The sequence below is a fragment of the Martes martes genome, assembly GCF_963455335.1.
Source record: "Martes martes genome assembly, chromosome: 4".
In the NCBI taxonomy this organism is placed as follows: domain Eukaryota; kingdom Metazoa; phylum Chordata; class Mammalia; order Carnivora; family Mustelidae; genus Martes; species Martes martes.
This window is the reverse complement of record NC_137891.1, coordinates 164,658,396-164,676,250: the sequence shown is the minus strand read 5'-3', so window position 1 is coordinate 164,676,250 and position 17,855 is coordinate 164,658,396. Positions and strand designations below refer to the sequence as shown.

General features: G+C 55.1%; 1 protein-coding gene across 1 annotated transcript; it reads left to right on the top strand.

Moving 5' to 3' along the window:
• Window positions 1-190: 190 nt before the first annotated feature.
• TFAP2E (transcription factor AP-2 epsilon) lies at window positions 191-17,482 on the top strand (the record flags this gene model as incomplete). The annotated part of the gene is made up of 7 exons (XM_080801386.1): window positions 191-217; window positions 526-999; window positions 1,553-1,604; window positions 13,176-13,398; window positions 14,744-14,862; window positions 15,371-15,512; window positions 17,200-17,482. 7 exons carry the CDS (start codon window positions 191-193, stop codon window positions 17,480-17,482), a joined length of 1,320 nt encoding a protein of 439 aa, XP_080657512.1.
• Window positions 17,483-17,855: the final 373 nt, after the last annotated feature.

Below are 17,855 nucleotides of genomic sequence, written 5' to 3'. Positions count from 1 at the left end.
CCCATGGACATGCCCCGGGGCGCCTACAGCTGAGGACCCGACGCCCGCCGGGCTGCGGGGCCGGGCTGCACCCCGCCGCCCCAAAGGGCACCCGCGTGCTGTACAGGCTCCCCGCGCCTCTTCCCGCGGCGCTCGCCGTCGGGCGAGGGCTCCGCCGCCGCCACGCCTCGCGCCCCGCGCCACCCGCCCCATGCTGGTGCACACTTATTCCGCCATGGTGAGTAGTCTCGGGGCGCGGGATCGGGGAACTCGAGCGCCCGGACCTGCCGAACCTCCACCTCCAACGAAATCTCGGCAGGAGGGGGCCGCAGGGACTCCGCCAGCTGCGAACCGGGCGGGTGCGCGCGGGAGACCGCTGTCCTAGCTCGAGGCTCCCGCGCCCGCGGGCCCCTCCGAGCTAGACCTCAGGCCCCGCGACGCCCGGGCAGGACGGCAGCCGGATCCCCGCGAGCTGAGGACAGTCCTCTCGGGCCGGTGTCGTTCAGCTAACAGCGGGTCGCCTAACGCGCCACTCTCCTTCCCCAGGAGCGCCCCGACGGGCTGGGCGCAGCGGCTGGCGCGGCCCGCCTGTCGTCTCTGCCCCAGGCGGCCTACGGGCCGGCGCCACCGCTCTGCCACACGCCGGCCGCCGCCGATTTCCAGCCGCCCTACTTCCCGCCGCCCTACCCGCAGCCGCCACTGCCCTACGGCCAGGCGCCCGACGCCGCTGCCGCTTTCCCCCACCTGGCCGGGGACCCGTACGGCGGCCTGGCGCCCCTGGCACAGCCGCAGCCTCCACAGGCCGCCTGGGCCGCGCCCCGCGCCGCCGCCCGCGCCCACGACGAGCCACCCGGCCTGCTGGCGCCGCCCGCCCGCGCCCTGGGCCTCGACCCGCGCCGCCACTACGCCGCGGCGGTGCCCCGGCTCCTGCACGGCCTGGCCGACGGCGCGCACGGCCTGGCCGACGCTCCCCTCGGCCTCCCTGGGCTGGCGGCGCCGCCTGGCCTAGACGACCTGCAGGTGAGGCCCGAACGGTCTGGGATGGGCCAGGACCGGCCGCGGGGATTTAGGACTCTGGCTTTAGGCACGGTGACGAAGGCGGGCTCGTCTCTCACCCTGCCACCTCTCAGTCATGACTCCGAGGAGGAGCCCCAAATCTGGGTTACATGCTGCCTGTCCATTCAGGCGACCTGGCACTGAGTCAGTGCGCGGTGCCTGGAGGGCGGCAACCCCTGGTGGAGTCAATGGACAGAGGCTCAAACACGTCCTTAGCTCGCTGCTCGGCCACGTGGGGCATCCATGGTCCAGACCCAGTCCGCTGGGGCAGCCTACGTCTGAAGCGGAGAGAGGCGGAGGAGTTTTCTAAGGTTCAAAATTGCTATTTCACAGGGCAGGGTGAGGTATCCAGGGCTCCAGCCACCAGGCAGTCCTGGCCCTGCCTGTGGCTGCCCCAAGGGTAGGTGGAGAGCACTGGGCAGAGCAGACAGGACCAGGACCAGGGACAGCAGGGACTTGGGAAGTGACAGGGGACTAGGTCCATAAGCCCCCTTACCACTGCCTTTCCTATTTTCAGGCCATGGATGAGACAGGAATGAGTCTTCTGGACCAGTCCGTGATCAAGAAAGGTAAGGAACAGCATGCATCAGCCAGGGCAGAACTGGGGGAGAGGGTACAGGCTCCCCTCGCACAGACCTGTTTTCTTCCCTGTGGAGCTTGCCTCCTCTGTGTCACTGTCTTCTAGCCATTAGAGGGACAGCAGAGGCTGCGGTCCTGGCCAGAGCTTGGGCAGAGGGGTGGGTTGGTGGGTTGGCCCTAGGGCCTGCCGTCTGGGGTGGGCTGAGCCCATCAGACTCATTCTGCAGCAGACCCTCTGTGTGGCTTGGACTTTTCCTACCAAGGGGAGGGTGTTCTTGTAGATCTGGAATTAATTTGCAGAATGAGTTAAACTACTTTCCTGTTTCCTAAGAGGTGGGAAAGGGGGTGCAGTTCCCATGGGTTTCCTTAAATGATTTCCACATTACAGTGCCTTACCATTTCTTAACCAGGCAAGCTTTCCTTCCCACCAGGACCTTGGGGTCAATTAATGGTGGGGGGGGCAGGGGGGAGGGGGCAGGGGGGAAGGCTCAAGTTTCCCCCAGGGAATTTTCTATCCTTGCAGGAGCCTCTTTCCACATTTAGGGTTGCGGGAGTTGGTGTGTGGATATCGTATGTTAGTCTGAGTATAGGAGGGCCAGGACCTGCCTGATCCTGGATGTCCTATGTGAGTTCAGGGTCCATATGTGTCTGGTATGTTCCTTTCCTAGGTGTCTTTCTGGTATTTCTTGGCATGTAAGTGTGTTTCTGTTGCTGAGTGTGCGATGCATGTCCACTATGTTGGTGTATATTTCTGAGTGTTTGGGAGTCTGTGTGAGTGTGTGCATGCGTGTGTGTGTGTGTGTGTGTGTGTCAGGGTCTTTGTCGTGTCCTGGAATTTGTTCTCTGGTTCTGAGGATCTCTGAGTATGCAAGGATCAGTTCCTGTGTGTTTTGGCAGGGTGTTTGTGTCTCTGCACTAGTAAGAGCCAGGGGTTTGAGACCTGCCCTCCACTGGATTTTCCAGCTGGAGGACCAGATTCTGGACATGCCAGGAAAAGGTGAGAAAGAGAGAGATAGAGACGCAGAGGCAGAGGGGTCCAAGCTTTGGGCGGGCTCCTTAGATTTGGGACCGGTGCCCCAGGAGGAACTTGGTGACACACACAAGCTTGTGGTGCCTGAGGCAGGCACAGCTCCTGCAGGATTTGGCTCCAGTCATTTTTGAAGAGTGAACTCAAGCCCTGTTTGCACTCTGCGTGTTCTCATGGGAGACTGGGGCTGAGGCTGGGGTGGGGTGGGTGGCTGGGGGCTGGACTTCTAGGAGTGGGGCTGGGTTACCAGGGCCTGAGAGTTAGTTGGACAGCCTAGAATGTGTGGGGAGTAAGATGAAGGGACAAGCTTCCCAGAACTTAGGGGAGGAGAGCCTCCAGGTGTTGGGCTGTGTCACCTGGGGATGTGGATGTGGAGAGGAAGCCCAGAATTGGCTTCCTGGAGTAGTCTCTGCTGCCTTGGCTTAGTGGACTTTTTGGACCCCGTGGGAAAGCAGAGCTCTGTCTGCTGTTGGCAAAGGCCTGCCCCTGGGCTGGGTCCACCAGGAAATACCATCATGGTCCCCGCCCCCAGTTCCCGACTCCTGCCCAGGCTGGCGGAGCTGGGGCAGGTTGCGGGACGCCTAGGCTCACTGACTCCCTGGAGGAGGCCAGACTACCGCATTTGGGGTAGGAGCTTGGGAACCTCTGCCTTGGGGAAGAGTAGGAGGGTCAGCTGGGGCTCTGAGCACCTTAAATTCCAACCCCCAGGCCAGAGCCAGGACTGGGAACTGGCTGCGAGGAGGCGCTGGAATTGCCCTGACTTGGTTTCTCTCAAAGGACATCAGCTGTCATAAATTCTGGGACCTAGTTGTGCGCGGGAATCCCCAGCAGCGGTCCCAGGACCACAGTGAGGGCAGTCGGGGGTGTCGCGAGTGCGGCCCGCGGCGCCCGGCGGGGCTGATGTGGGCGCTGGCGCTGCGCTGGGCGTCCCGGGCGCGGGCGCGCACACCGGCCGTACCGCGGTGCCAGCCTGTCGGTGGCCGAGCGCCGCGAGATCGAGCGCGGCGACCGGGACGCGCCACCCCGGACGATGAGTCATAACCTGGAGCGCGGCGGCAGAGGGCCAGGGGTGCAAGCCCGAGGCTTCCTGCGGAGGGAAGCGCCTGGTTCGCTAGCCGCGAGCTCGGCCTTCCACCCGCGCGCCGCGCCTTCGGGAGGAGAGAGGGTCAGTGCCGGCGCTTTCAAGCTTTGCAAACGCCGAGGCAGAGCTGGTCCCCAAGGTCCTCGCCTAAGGGGCCGCATGGACGAGCGACGGCGCCGAGCCGCTGCGGCTAAGCAGGTGGGCCGGCCGGAACCCGGCGCGCAGCGGGCAGTTTTCGCCTGGGACTTACGCCGTCCCGGCGGGACTCGGGTCGTGGATTAGCGTCCTTATTCGGCCTCAGGCCCTTCGGACGACATCGAGAGCCCCTGTAACATCCTGAAGCCCTCTGGCGCCCGCCGGAGACGGTGGGGGACCCATCGGCCCCCGTGGACCCTGGAATGATAGGAAGTCATTTTGGGCTCGCCGAAGCATCCGATTCCTCCAGCAGCTCCAGGCCCTGGCGGGAGGGACAGCTGAGGTTGAGGCCGGGCAGTCGAGGCCCTGGGTGCGAAATCGCAGCCACCTCGGCCCTACCCCTGAAGCCGTCTTCCCATCGCAGATGTATCGCCGGAGAGGGAAGCCTGGGAGCTCTCGAGGGTCCAGACCTTGCTTGTAAAACTTTCCATACTCCAGGCACTTGTCCTGGGGAGAGTGGAAGCGAAGCCTCTGCCCGCCGTACACTTCCCTGTCGGCTGCCCCTTGCAGCCAAGGTGTGGGGCCGGAGGCGGCAGATGGAGCCGAGGCGGACCCAAGGAGAGGCCGGGAACCCTCCATTTTCTGCCCACGTTTGTTACCTCCAGTTTCATAACCTGCCCTCGGGGCACAGAAAGCAAGCGGGACTGGTGGGGGACACACACCTGGATGGGAATATTTTCTAGCCGAGAAATGTGGCGAGGGGGATCGGTACTGGTCATGTGAGAGCTCAGAGGAGGAGCGCTGAGTGCCTGAGGTTGGGGGCTTCCTACAGGAGAGGTTAGGACGGTCTCCGCAGCTGGTCCATGCGTGCTGGTTGAATAAATGAGTGATGGTTTTTGAGGTCTGAGCGCATGGGGAGAGAGGTTGTGGAAAGGGCGGAGCTATTTTCACCGCCCTAGGCACAGCATGTGCAAACGCCCTCCACTGTGGAAAAGCCAGCCACGTTACAAAGGTTAAAATCTGCCCGGGTTTCAAGTTCTGCAGCCACAGCTGGAGGGAAGGGGTTCAGGGATGAGAACCGAAATCAATTACTCCTCCTCTCCGGGAGAGTGGGTGGTTGCCTAGCTGGGGGCGGGAACATCCCCTTTGCGCGGCCCTGTGGTCCAATCTCAGGGTCTCCAGGGCGAGGACTGAAGTAAATAGCCACCCTCTCCGCCACTCAGCTTGGCTTTAGGGAAAGAAAAGGAGATGGGGAGGGTCTAGGCTTCCCAGTGAATCTCGGGAGGGCCAGGCCTCCGGTGGGTGAGTGAGTGAAGTACTCCCCTCTGGGACAAAGATTAGATAAATAATATGTATATATTTTTAAGATTTATTTATTTACTTTAGAGAGGGAGGGAGAGAGAGAGAGAGCACGTTCCTATAGCAGGGGGGAGGGGCAGGGGAAAGGGAGAGGATCCTCAAGTGGACTCCTGACTGAGCACAGCACCCCCGCAGGGCGCTATCCCGGTACTCTGAAATCATGACCTGAGCTGAAATCAAGAGTCAGACACTCAACCAACTGAGCCACCCAGGCACCCCAGGTAAATAATGTATCTTTTTTTTTTTTTAAGATTTTATTTATTTATTTGACAGAGATCACAAGTAGGCAGAGAGACAGGCAGAGAGAGGGAAGGAAGCAGGCTCCCTGCAGAGCAGAGAGCCCAATCAATGTAGGGCTCTATCCCAGGACCCTGGGATCATGACCTGAGCCAAAGGCAGAGGCTTTAACCCACTGAGCCACACAGGTGCCCCATAAATAATGTATCTTAATGCAATACTTTAATATAAGAAGTACTGCCAAAAATCCACAAGAAACAAAAATCAACGTTTTACATAACGAGAGGATCTGACCCAGCACTTCTACATTCCTGCCTTACTTGCCCGCCAGAGTCTGAAAACCCAGTGCTCAAGCAGATAGGCTTTGGCTGATAGCTGAGGGCCACATAGGACAGGAGAGTGAAGGTTAGTTAGTGGGAAGGAAACTTCACCAGCAGGCCCCACGAAGGGCGACAGAGAGGCTCAAGTGGGCTGGGAAGGTCTGCCTTCCTCCAGCTGCTCCCCTACCCCGCTCTGGGCCAGTGTACCCCAAGTGTGGGCTAAAAATACCACGTGCATCAGTATCCCTTGGAGGTGCTTATGTAGAAAATGCCAGATTTTGTGGGCACCACTCCACGTGTACTGAATGAGAGTCCCTGGAAGTAACTTGCATTTCTTAACAAATTTATTGAAGTAAAATGTACAGACCTAAAAAAGCACCCATTTAAGAGTATGAGTCAATGATTTTTAGTAATTTATAGAGTTGTGTAGTCATTACCACAATCAGTCTTTTTTTTTTTTTTTTAAGATTTCATTTATTTATTTGACAGAGGGAGAGCACACAAGCAGGGGGAGGAGGAGACGGAGAAGGAGGCTCACAGCTGAGTAGGGAGACTGACATGGGGTTCGATCCCAGGACCTTGGGATCATTACCTGAGCTGAAGGCAGACGCTTAACAGACTGAGCCACTCAGGTGCCCCTACCACAATTAGTCTTAAGACATTTCCATCATCCCCTAAAATTCCTCCATTCCTATTTGTAGTTAATTCTCATTCCCACCCCAAGCCTTAGGCAACCACTGATCTGCTTTCTTTCTATATATTTGCATGATCCGGACATGTTATATCAAGGGAATAAATAAAGATGCCCACAGGTGCATCTCTCCTTTTACTCAGCATAATGTTTTCGAGGTTCATCTGTGTCATAGCAGGTGTGAGTAGCCCCCTTTCTTCGTGTTGCTGAGTAGGCCTCCACTGTGCGCTTGAAACACATTTTGTGTATCTATTCATCAGCTGACGGACACTTGGGTTGTGCCCACTTTTTGGCTCCTGTGAATAATGCTGCTCTGATCATTCACATACATGCCTTTGCGTGGACATGGGTCCTCATGGCTCTTAGGTCAATTCCAGGGGATGAAATTGCTGGATTTTATAGTAAGTTTGTGTTTAATTTCTTAAGAGACTGGCATACTGTTTTCTAACAGGGCTGTTCTGTTTTTCATTTCTACTAGCAACAGCACGAGAGGGTTCTTCACCTACACTTGATATTGTCTTATCATTTTTTTAAAGATTTATTTATTTATCTTAGAGAGAGGGAACCAAGGAGCACGAGTGGGAGGGGCAGAGGGAGAGGGAGAGAGAATCAGATGCCCCACTGAGCGCAGAGCCTCACTTGGGGCTCCATCCCAGGACCCATGAGATCATGACCCAAGCCAAAACCAAGAGTCAGACACTTAACCGACTGTGCCACCCAGGCGCCCCAATGTTGTCTGTCTTTTTTAGGATAGCCCTTGTGGTAGTACCTCAGTATGTTTTAATTTGCATTTCCCTAATAACTAATGATGTTGAGCACTTTTTCACATGCTTATTACCCATCCATTTGTCATTTTTAGTGAGCTATCTATTCACATATTTTGACCTTTTTCCAGTTGGGCTGTTTATCTTATTATAGAATTACAAGAATTCTTTACATATTCTGGACACACCTCCTTGATCAGACATGTGATTTTCTTTTTTTTTTTAATTTTATCTATTTATTTGACAGAGAGAGACATAGCGAGAGAGGGAGCACAAGCAGGAGGAGTGGGAGAGGGAGAAGCAGGCTTCCCACAGAGCAGGGAGCCCGATGCAGGGCTCGATCCCAGGACCCTGGGATCGTGACCTGAGCCAAAGGCAGACGCTCAACAGCTGAGCCACCCAGGCGCCCCAGACATGTGATTTTCAAATGTTTTCTTCAAGTTGATGGTTTGTCTTTCAGCTTTTTTGGTAGTACCTTTGAGGTACAAGGATGTTTAATTTTCCCGAAGTCCACTTTATCATTATTTTCTTTTGTGGATCATGCTTTTAGGGTTGAATCCAGGAACTCCTTCCCCAGCCCAAGAGCACAGAGATTTTTTTTTTCTCCTATGTTTTCTTCTAGACAGAATTGAAATTGTAGCCAGCTTTCTGGGAGAATCTTTTGTACTCTCCCCAGATTCTGTGGTCAGACCGTATCTACCACCTGTGGACGGAGTGTGTAGACAAGTGTGTGGGTTTGTCTGACAGGTTGGACAACTAGGAGCTCCTGCATCTGTAGTGTCTTGGCTTCTGCTTGTATATTGGGGGGGAAGGAGGAGGCAGTGGGGACACCATGAGTAGACCACTTCAGCCCCAGGAATCACTGTGGTGTAGGAGACAAACACCAGTGTCCCTGCTTTGCAGCCTGTGCTAGTTTAATTCCTGCCTCCATGACTGTCCCTTTCTTGTGCCATCCACTTCCCTAACTTTGGGTCCCATTGCTCTTGCCATTGAGGGAAGAGGCTCTGAGGAAAAGGGGAAGGACAAGCGGGGTGGGGGGGAGTAAGGAGGGGAGCAGCAGAGTCTGTCCCTCCATATCCAGACATAACGTCCACCTGTCATACACCTACACTTAGCAGCACCTGTATTTGCATAAACACTCCATGTTTAACTATATGGACAGGAGCAGGAGCCCTTGCAGATACCCGTATGCATGTGGCCACATCCCTGCAACACTCAGGAGGGCAGAAACTCTGTCTGCGTGTATAGCTGGGGCTCAGTCCTTGTTCAGTGAGTAAGTGTACACACGCACAGTCTGGCCCTGTCACAGTGCTATGTCCATGACGGGCATCGCAGTGTGTGTGGTCATTTTTGTGGCTCACATTGATCTCTGTTTGCATGTGCACAAACAGCCTCATGCAGCCTTGATCTCCCTCCCCTCATAGGGAGCCTGGCCTCAGGGAGCACCTGGTTTGGGACGGAGGAGACTGCTGGAGGAGAGAATTTTCTATTCCTTCTGACTGCTTTCTCTGGCTAGGGGTCATGGGAAGGAGAATGGTCATTCTGCCCTTCTTTTTATTTACTTATTTAAAAAAAAAGATTTTATTTATTTATTTGACAGAGAGAGTGCACAAGCAGGAGGAGTGGTAGGCAGAGGGAGAAGGAGAAGCAGGCTCCCCTGCTGAGCAAGGAGCCTGATGTGGGGCTCGATCCCAGGACCCTTGGATCATGACCTGAGCCAGAGACAGATGCTTAACTGACTGAGCCACCCAGGCACCCCCCCAACTTTTTTTAAAGTCTTCTTTTTAGTTTTAATTTATCAATTTGTAGATTTTTTTTTTAAGTCGGGGATTTTTTTTTTTTAAGATTTATTTATTTGACAGACAGATCACAAGTAGGCAGAGAGGCAGGCAGAGAAAGAGAGGGAAGCAGGCTCCCCGCTGAGCAAAGAGCCCATGTGGGGCTCGATCCCAGGACCCTGGGATCATGACCCGAGCCGAAGGCAGAGGCTTTAACCCACTGAGCCACCCAGGTGCCCCTGTAGATTGTTTTTTTAAGTCAAGCTTGAGGTATAAGTAATGTTACATCTGCATTTATTTACATTTTGACAAATATAAACATACGGTCATGTAACCACTACAATATAGAATAGTCCCATCACCCCAAAGAAATGCCCTCCAGGGAGAGGGACACGGGTGAAGAGGGAACCATGTACAGGCCTGGGAGACAAGGAGCAGGAGGTGGGCATGGCTCCCATTGTCTGTCTGTCTCGTGTAAGTGTGTCTGTTGAGTTAGGACGTCTCTGCTCCTCACTCTGGGAGGGGGCTGGGACTAAGGAACGGGCAGTGAGGCAGGGTGGAGCCGAGAGCAGGATCAGAGACTTTCTAATTAAAACATTGATTTTTGTCACCAGGTCTTTTTTACATTAATTTTTATTTTTCAAGATACTGCATTAAAGGAGCACCTCGGTCGTGTAGTCGGTTAAGCATCCGACTCTTGATTTTGGCTCAGGTCGTGATCTCAGGGTCGTGAGATTGAGCCCAGAGCAGGGTTCTGCGCTGAGCATGGAGTCTGCTTAAGGTTCTCTCTCTCTCTGTCCCTCCCCTCCTCAAATGTATATTGCATTAAAATACTGTTTATCTTGCTTGCTGAGTTTTTGGTGCCTCCTTAGATTTTGTCCCCAAGGTGAGTGCCTCACTTGCCTCCCCCTCGTTGGTCCTGCTCTAGGGACAGAGACTTGCCTGGGGTAGAATGTGTGCTGTTCATTCCCTCCACATTCTGCCCTTTTCCTCTTCTTCCGCTCGCCCCATCTGTGACCTCTTGGCCCCTCCCTGGTGCCTGAACGGGGACCCAGGGAGGAAGGCCTGTTTTACTACCCATCGCTAAGACAGGGACGAGGTTCTCCCGATGCCCACCCTCTCCCCTAGTCCGGGCCGTGGACCATCACTCTTCTGCCCATTTCAGGTCTCACTCATTTATCCCACATGCACCGAGGCCCACATGCGCTGAGTCCCTGCCCTCAAGGCCCACTCCTCGTTAATGGGGAAGACTGTGGAATCAGTCGTAAAGGTTCAGTGCGATGAGGTCAGGGCTGGAGGGTGAGAGGGGCTGGGGTCGTGGGGTCGGGAAGCAGCCGGGAAGCTTTGCACCGGTGCCCACACTGCAGCTTGGGGAGGAGGGGCCTGCTCAGGAATACGGAGACAGTGAGCCCTTCTGTGGGGCCCAAAGGCTTGCGCGCTGGCATCCCCCACCCCAGGTGGCATGGCACATCATTCACTGGGTCCCGTGTGGCCTTTGCTGGCTTTTTAAATTTTTGAATCGGTTGCCAAGTTTTAAAAATCCAGAGTTCACAGAGAAATCCAGCATCCTGGTTTCATCAGCAAACAAATAACGCAGGAGTTCTGGCAATGTTGGTGTGTCCTGCATGGTAACCCCCAGCCAAGCAGTGGCTTCCCGTAGGGCGGCACCTGTCCCCCACAGGCTTCCTTGTTACCCCTCTTTGAGGTCTAGAGCTGTGCTGTCCACGGTGGGAGCCACCAGGCACATGTGGCTGCTGGGCACCTGAAATGTGGCAAGTCCGAATTTAGATGGGCTGGAGATGTAAAATAGGCATTGGATTTTGAAGACTAAGTACAAGGGAAGAATGTAAAATAGCTCATTAATAATCTTTAAAATATTGATGACATGTTTCCACGATAGTATTTTTGACACATTGGGGTAAATAAAATATATTAAAATTAACCTCACATTTCTTTTTACTTTTTTAAAATGGGGCTACCAGAAAATTTTAATTTAAATTTATATTCTATGTACATATATATATATATAATGTGTGTGTGTATATATACTATATATATATACACACTATGTACTATATGTTACATATATATACATATATGTGTATATATATAGTACATAGTATATATATAATATAGTATATTTCTGTTCATCAGAGCCTAAAGGACAGATGGGGGACCAGGCAAGAGGGGTAGGCAGCATCCAGAACACAAAGTGGGCAAAGGAGAGCATTCCATGGACAGCGCTAGGATGACTAAGGATGTGAACTTCGGAGTCTGTGATCAGAGTTCAAGACCCATTTCCACTTCCTACTTGCTGTGCCATCCATCTGAACCTCTCTGAACCTTTAGTTTCTCCAACTTGAAATGGGGTTGGAGAACAGCATCTGCCTCACAGAGCTGTTTGTGTAAAACACTTGGTGTACAGTTGGCACTCGTTGAAGGATAGGCCACCTCATCCTGTCCAGCTCTGACACTGGGATCTGATTCGAGGGGCAGTGATGGCCACTGATGGGTGTCAGTGTGGAGAATGATGTGTTTCAGAAAGATCCTTTGGGGCAGGGGCAGGGAGACCAGCACAGAGCTGCCCTGAATTTCAGATGGGAGGTGAGTGTCTGTGCACGTGTAGAGAAGTAGCTGCATCATTTGGGGCCCATGGAGAAAGGAGAGCCGCAGGACACAGTGACAGAAGGGATGTGGCGGGAGGGGGCAGCGTGGAGGGCATCACTGAGGTTTCTGGCCGGGTGTCCTGATGGAGGGTGGGATTCCGCACATCCGGAGAAATCCAGGAAAAGCAGAGGGGCTCTGCCTGGCTGGAAACCCGCAGGTCTTGCTTACCTCTGCATTCCCAGCACACAGGGCTCAGTGAATAATGGCTGAATGGCTGGAGGGCTCCTGCCTTTGAGACCGCGGTCCAGGGCTTGTTACTGGTTCTCAGTCTAGCAGCTGTGTGATCTCAGGCACACTATTTCACCTCTCTGGGCTTCAGTCTCCCCATCTATAAAATGGAAATAGTAAACATAGTCCCCTCCCGGGTTGTTCCGGGGACTCAGCGACATGATTTGTGTAAAGTACATAGCACAGTGAGTGCCCGGTTACTGCTGGTCTCCGGCTTCCCACTTAGTCCTTCCTGGTACAGACACACGAGGACTGCCTTCTCTCCTGCTCTCCCAAGGCTCTCACTTCCTTGTAGGAAGAGAAGCCCAGGTGGAAGCAAGTACCTCGATTATTCTCTCCTCCCTTTGAGGCCAGGCAGGAGGATGGAGGTTAGACCACAGAAAGAACCCCAAGTGGGGTTGTTTTGTTTGTTTGTTTGTTTTCAAGTAGGCTCCATGACCAGCGTGGAGTCCAACACGGGGCTTGAACTCACAAACCTGAGATCAAGATCTGAGCTGAGATCAAGCGTCGGATACTTTACTGACTGAGCCACCTAGGCGCCCATCCAAGTGGGTTTTAGAAAATTAACTTCTCAGAGTCCCTTCCCTGTCCTGCACAGATTTGGGGGCAGGGGCCGGTGGGGGTGTATCTTTTTATTTCTGTCTCCTTGAGCATCCCATAGTGTCTCGGCAGCCAGGGGGCCAGGGCCAGGGTCCTAATGGGGCCATAACCTTCCTGCACCCAGGATGTGGGATCCCAAAGTCCCCAGGCCTTCACTGATCTGGGGGGGTGCACATGGGGGTCATAAGCAGGCAGGAGGAGCTGAGGACTCCTTGCGTTTGTGCAGACCTAGCTGGGCCCTGTGGCAGTGACCCAGAGCTCCTGCCTCCGCATTTGGGGCTCTCCCTTGGATTGCGCTTGCCCAGACTTCAGGACTCCGCAGAAGCTGTTTGGGTTAACAGCGCACCAGCCTGACTCAGAAAAGGGAACCCAGGTGCAGGAGCCAGACGACTCCGGGTTGTTTCCACCACCCCGTTAGCTGAGTGGACTTGGGTGAGTCACGATAAACTCCGTGTGCCTCAGTCTCTTCCTCTGTAAAGCAGGGACGGTAGAACTGCCCTCTGAGCGGCTCTGGGATGGTTCGATGTGGCTGCGTGCCCAGCATGTGGCCCGGTGCCCAGGACACAGTCAGCGCTTCCTCAATGCTCCCGCTCCACAGCTGGCCAGCGTCCGCGTCCTGCGGTCCCCGGCTCAGTGTCGTCTCTCTCCCCCTTGCTCTTGCTTCCGTTCTGCAGTCCCCATCCCCTCCAAAGCCAGCAGCCTCTCGGCCCTCTCACTGGCCAAAGACAGCCTGGTTGGTGGCATCACGAACCCCAGTGAGGTCTTCTGCTCCGTGCCAGGCCGGCTCTCGCTGCTCAGCTCAACGTCCAAGTACAAGGTGACCGTGGGGGAGGTCCAGCGGCGACTCTCACCTCCCGAGTGCCTCAATGCTTCCCTGCTAGGCGGTGTCCTTCGCAGGTAGGACGGCCAGCCCACACAGTTCCCTGCCCAAATCCGTGGTCATTTCAGACCTTCGCTGGGGCGCAGAGAGGGGCCTGCCTCATGCCAGGCCACAGCCTCCTCTCCATCGTTGTCTCCTTAGGGAATTGTGCATGTTCTGGGGGCAGGCCCCGGTCTCCAGCAGCTCCCACAGGTGTGTGGGCTTGGGGGTGGGGGTGGACAAAGAAGGCTGATCACAGAGAGGGGATGGAGGACTGACCTGTGTTGGGCAGGACGGACCAGGCTGGGGCTGGTGAAGGGAGGGGGCCATCTTCATCCTTTGCCCCAAGAACGGGACCCCAGGACCCAAGGCCCACTCCCTGCAGAGCACAGGCCTCTCTGGTGTGTGCGTGTTTTGAGGTCTGTGGTTTGTCTTCATACTGGGTGTGTGTCTCTCTCTGTGCACGTCCTAATGCCCTGGTTGGGTATTTGCACTTCAGGGCTAGGAGTCTTGATGTGTCTGAGGAGGGAGTGTGCGTGTGTGTGTGTGCGAGTGCGTGTGTGGTATAGGGGACAGTGTGCGAGTGCGTGTGTGGTATAGGGGACAGTCAGGCATATATGTCTCCATGAATGTGAGTTTCTTGTGTTGCATTGGCTAGAGTGTGTCCTCCTCTGTGTGACTGCGTGTACTTCTAGGGATAGACATATGTGTGTTTACACGTCTGCAGCTCCGTGTCCAGGCTGAATTTGTGCAGGGGTGAGCGTGTCTCTATTCCCGGTCTCTTCGAACACCCCAGAGGAGCTCGTGTGAGTCCGCGAGTGTCTGTACATCTGTCCCTGGGATCCTGGCTCGGTGTGACCTGTGCTTCTGCACCCGTGTGTCCCTCGGAGCCTGAGTCTGAGTGTCTCTGTGTGTGTCTGACAATTGTGGTGTGTGTGTGTGTCCTTATCGCCCTCAGTGTGTGTTTGTCTGTGTGCCTGTTTGTGTGTCCCTGGGTGACTGTGTGTGTCCCTGTGTATCTCTGCATGTCAGGCTCTGTGTCCCTGGGTAGCTGTGTATAGCTCAGCTGGAGTGCTAAGGCACCCCAAGATTCTGGCCTATCCTTCCCTACCCAGGCTGTCCTTGCTGCTGTTGAGAGGATTAGAGGGAATTGAGCGGCTCTGGGAGCTGGGTGCTAGGCCCCCCAACCCCACCTTGGCTATGAAGTCAGTGAGGTTAGAAAGAGATTGGGATGAGGCTGAAAGAGGCCCCAGAGCATCCCCAGGGCCAGACCCCAGCTTCAGCAGGGGCAGGTGGGGCAGCAAGGACCTGTTGGGGCCACTTAGCCATAGGCTTCTTTCTTGTCTTCATAGTGTGTGTCTGTCTCTCTCTGTGCATGTCAAGGGCCAAGTCCAAGAATGGGGGCCGCTGTCTGCGGGAACGGCTGGAGAAGATTGGGCTCAACCTGCCAGCTGGCCGTCGCAAGGCGGCCAATGTGACACTTCTGACGTCGCTGGTGGAGGGTGAGTGAGGCCTGAGGGTGGGTGTGAGTGTGAGTATGCGGGGACCTGTGTCACCCAGTGGGGCTGTGTGACTGTCCTAACACTGTCATGTATAAGGAAGGGGTGTATGTGATACATGTGTATAGTCTTTATATGTCTGGGCACGCGCACACATGTGTGTGGGGGTTTGTGGAGGGTTGGAGAGCAGTGGCCAGTGTTTGGGTGGGGTGAAGGGATGAGGGGGTGAGAGTATCTTCCCTGGAGGCTGGGGACTCTGGGCTCGCTCATGTCGAGCCCAGGCTCTGGGATACACGGTGGGCTCAGCGGCCACCCATGAGCTTAGAGCTCATCCCCTATGATCCCAACGGAGGGCAGCGGGCTTGGGGCTGAGGCTGCGCTGGGAGGGAAACCAGAGGAAGGTATCTATAGAAGGGGGTGAGGTAGAATGACACCCAGCCAGGGGGAGGGAGGTTCAAGGCCAGGCTCCAGACTCAAAGGTATCCAGAGCTCTGCCTCTCCTCCCCTCCAGGAGAGGCCGTGCACCTGGCCCGAGACTTTGGCTATGTCTGTGAGACTGAGTTCCCAGCCAAGGCAGCCGCCGAGTACCTGTGCCGCCAGCACGCGGACCCCGGGGAGCTTCATAGCCGCAAGAGCATGCTGCTGGCCGCCAAGTGAGTGAGGGTGCCCCGCAGGGGTGCTCTGGGGCACCGTGCACCAGGCACACGGAGGGGCAGCGCGGACGCACACACCGGGCAGGGGCGCTGTGGACACCACTCACGAGCACACGTGATGTACGAGTGGCACCACATGTGGGCACAGCGAGGCACCACGCGGGGCCCACCAAGGGGCACATGAGGACATGCGAACATACCTGGGTTCTGTGCATCAGCAAAACCGGAGTCACTGCCCCATGGCGTCACCACCCCCATTCCCACCACGGTGGTCTTGCTCCCCCCGCCCCCTCGCCTCAGCCTTGACCATCAGCCCTTCTGTTCCGGCGACTTCCATCAGGGCACCAGTGCTCACCCAGCCACAAGTTGGCCCTCCCTTGTCCTTACTTCACAACTGACCCCCTTCAAGTCCTGTTGGGGGCTCTCCCACTGCCACTCCCACGCTGCCGCCTCAGCTCTGGCCTGCTAATCTCACTCCTGGACTTCATCCCAGTGCTCCCCTGTTCCCTCAGGCTTCCTGCACATGTCCTTCTCCCCTGCCCAAGAATCTTCAGTGACTCCCCACCTGCCACATTGATTTTCAAGCTAGGTTCGCTGGGCGTGCTTTAGGGCCTGTTTAGTGAACTGGTATTCCATTCAGATTTAGTTTATAGAAGGGTCCCATTGCAAGAAAAGACAGAGAGAGGGAAGAAGAGGAAGTCTAGACTCCTTGGAGGGCCCCACAATCTGGTGGGCACAAGCCCCACCCATTGCGACTGACCTTCTCGCGGTCCCCTGCCCTCACGTCTGCTGCTTAGAACACCATCTGGTCCCCCATCTAAGACAGTCCTAATATAGTCAGATCCCACCTCCGCCCTCGTCCTCTGGGACTTTCTCAGGCTCCTGAGGCAGAAGTGGAATCACAAACTCAAGGGACGGCCCTGTCTCATGGGACCTTTGAGGCTGTTCTTATCATTGTGGAGAAACATATCCAGGGCAGGGCTCCCCTCACCCATGAGTCCTCTAACTCCTCAAGACGTCCTGCGGATCAGTCATGTGTAAAATGCTGACTGGGTTCCATGGCGATGCAAAGGTGAGACAGGAGTACATCCTCCCGCCTGAGCCCCATGCAGGATGCAAAGAAAGGGGTAATGGCCACAAACTGGAACAAGAGTCGGATCCCAGCTTCATCTCCTGGACAGGCCAGCCAACCGATCTGAAACCAACTTTCGTACGTGATGAGGATGATGATGACTGTGTAGATTTGTTGTGAGAACTCAGATGAGGTGGCTAGTGCTTGGCACAGCCTCTAGGCCTCACTTCATGGTCACTGCATTGGTTCAGCTGGTCATTGTTCCCTAATTACTTCAAAGACAAAGCTCTGTGAAGAATTGGGTGTTTGGGATGGGAGTGGCTGAGGGGATTGAGGCAAGTTTCCTGGATAAGGTAGTAGAGCTGGACTTTGAATGTGGTCAGGACATCCACAGGAAGAGACTATAGGGTATTGGCAAAGCCCGTTCACTAGCTGTGTGATATTGGGCAAGTCAGTCAGTGTCTCTGAATCAGCTTCCTTTTCTGTAGAATGGGTATGATCATCATTTGCAGACTATTGACAGGGTGAGCAATCATAAATATATAAACATTGTCACACACACAATAGGTCCTTCAGACTCTTGTCCTCTAACTCCCACCCTCCTTCCCTCACCAGGCAGATCTGCAAGGAGTTTGCAGACTTGATGGCTCAGGACCGCTCCCCGTTGGGCAACAGCCGCCCAGCACTCATCCTGGAGCCTGGAGTACAGAGCTGCCTGACACACTTTAGCCTCATCACCCATGGCTTTGGTGGGCCCGCCATCTGTGCTGCCCTTACTGCCTTCCAGAACTACTTGCTGGAGTCACTCAAGGGCCTGGACAAGATGTTTCTAAGCGGTACGGGCAGTGGGCACAGTGACACCAAGGCTTCAGAGAAGGATGCCAAGCACCGGAAGTAACTGTCTCTGCTACCTCATCCCAAAGAGGTTCCCAAGGCCTGAAATGAGGCCTTAGTTCCTGGGAGTGGGCCTGAAAGGATTAAAAGGCAGAGCTTGTGTCAGGCCAGAAAGAGAACATTCATCCCAAGACCGCTGAGTGAGAGGTTGGAGAAGGGGAGGTGGCTTCTCTGTGGCCGTTTGTCGAGAAGGGCCCAGAGCTCTGCCGCGTGTGTGCGGTTTTCTGACCCTTAATTGCTGGCAAGTGCTTGGACAGGAATGGTATGGAGAAGCCTGGTCTTGAGGCTGAGCCCCGTGCGTCAGGGTGCCTGGGCAGCGATGGATTCTCCTAGAAGCCAAGGCCTTGATGTTTTTACTTATGGCCCGGGGGGTAATT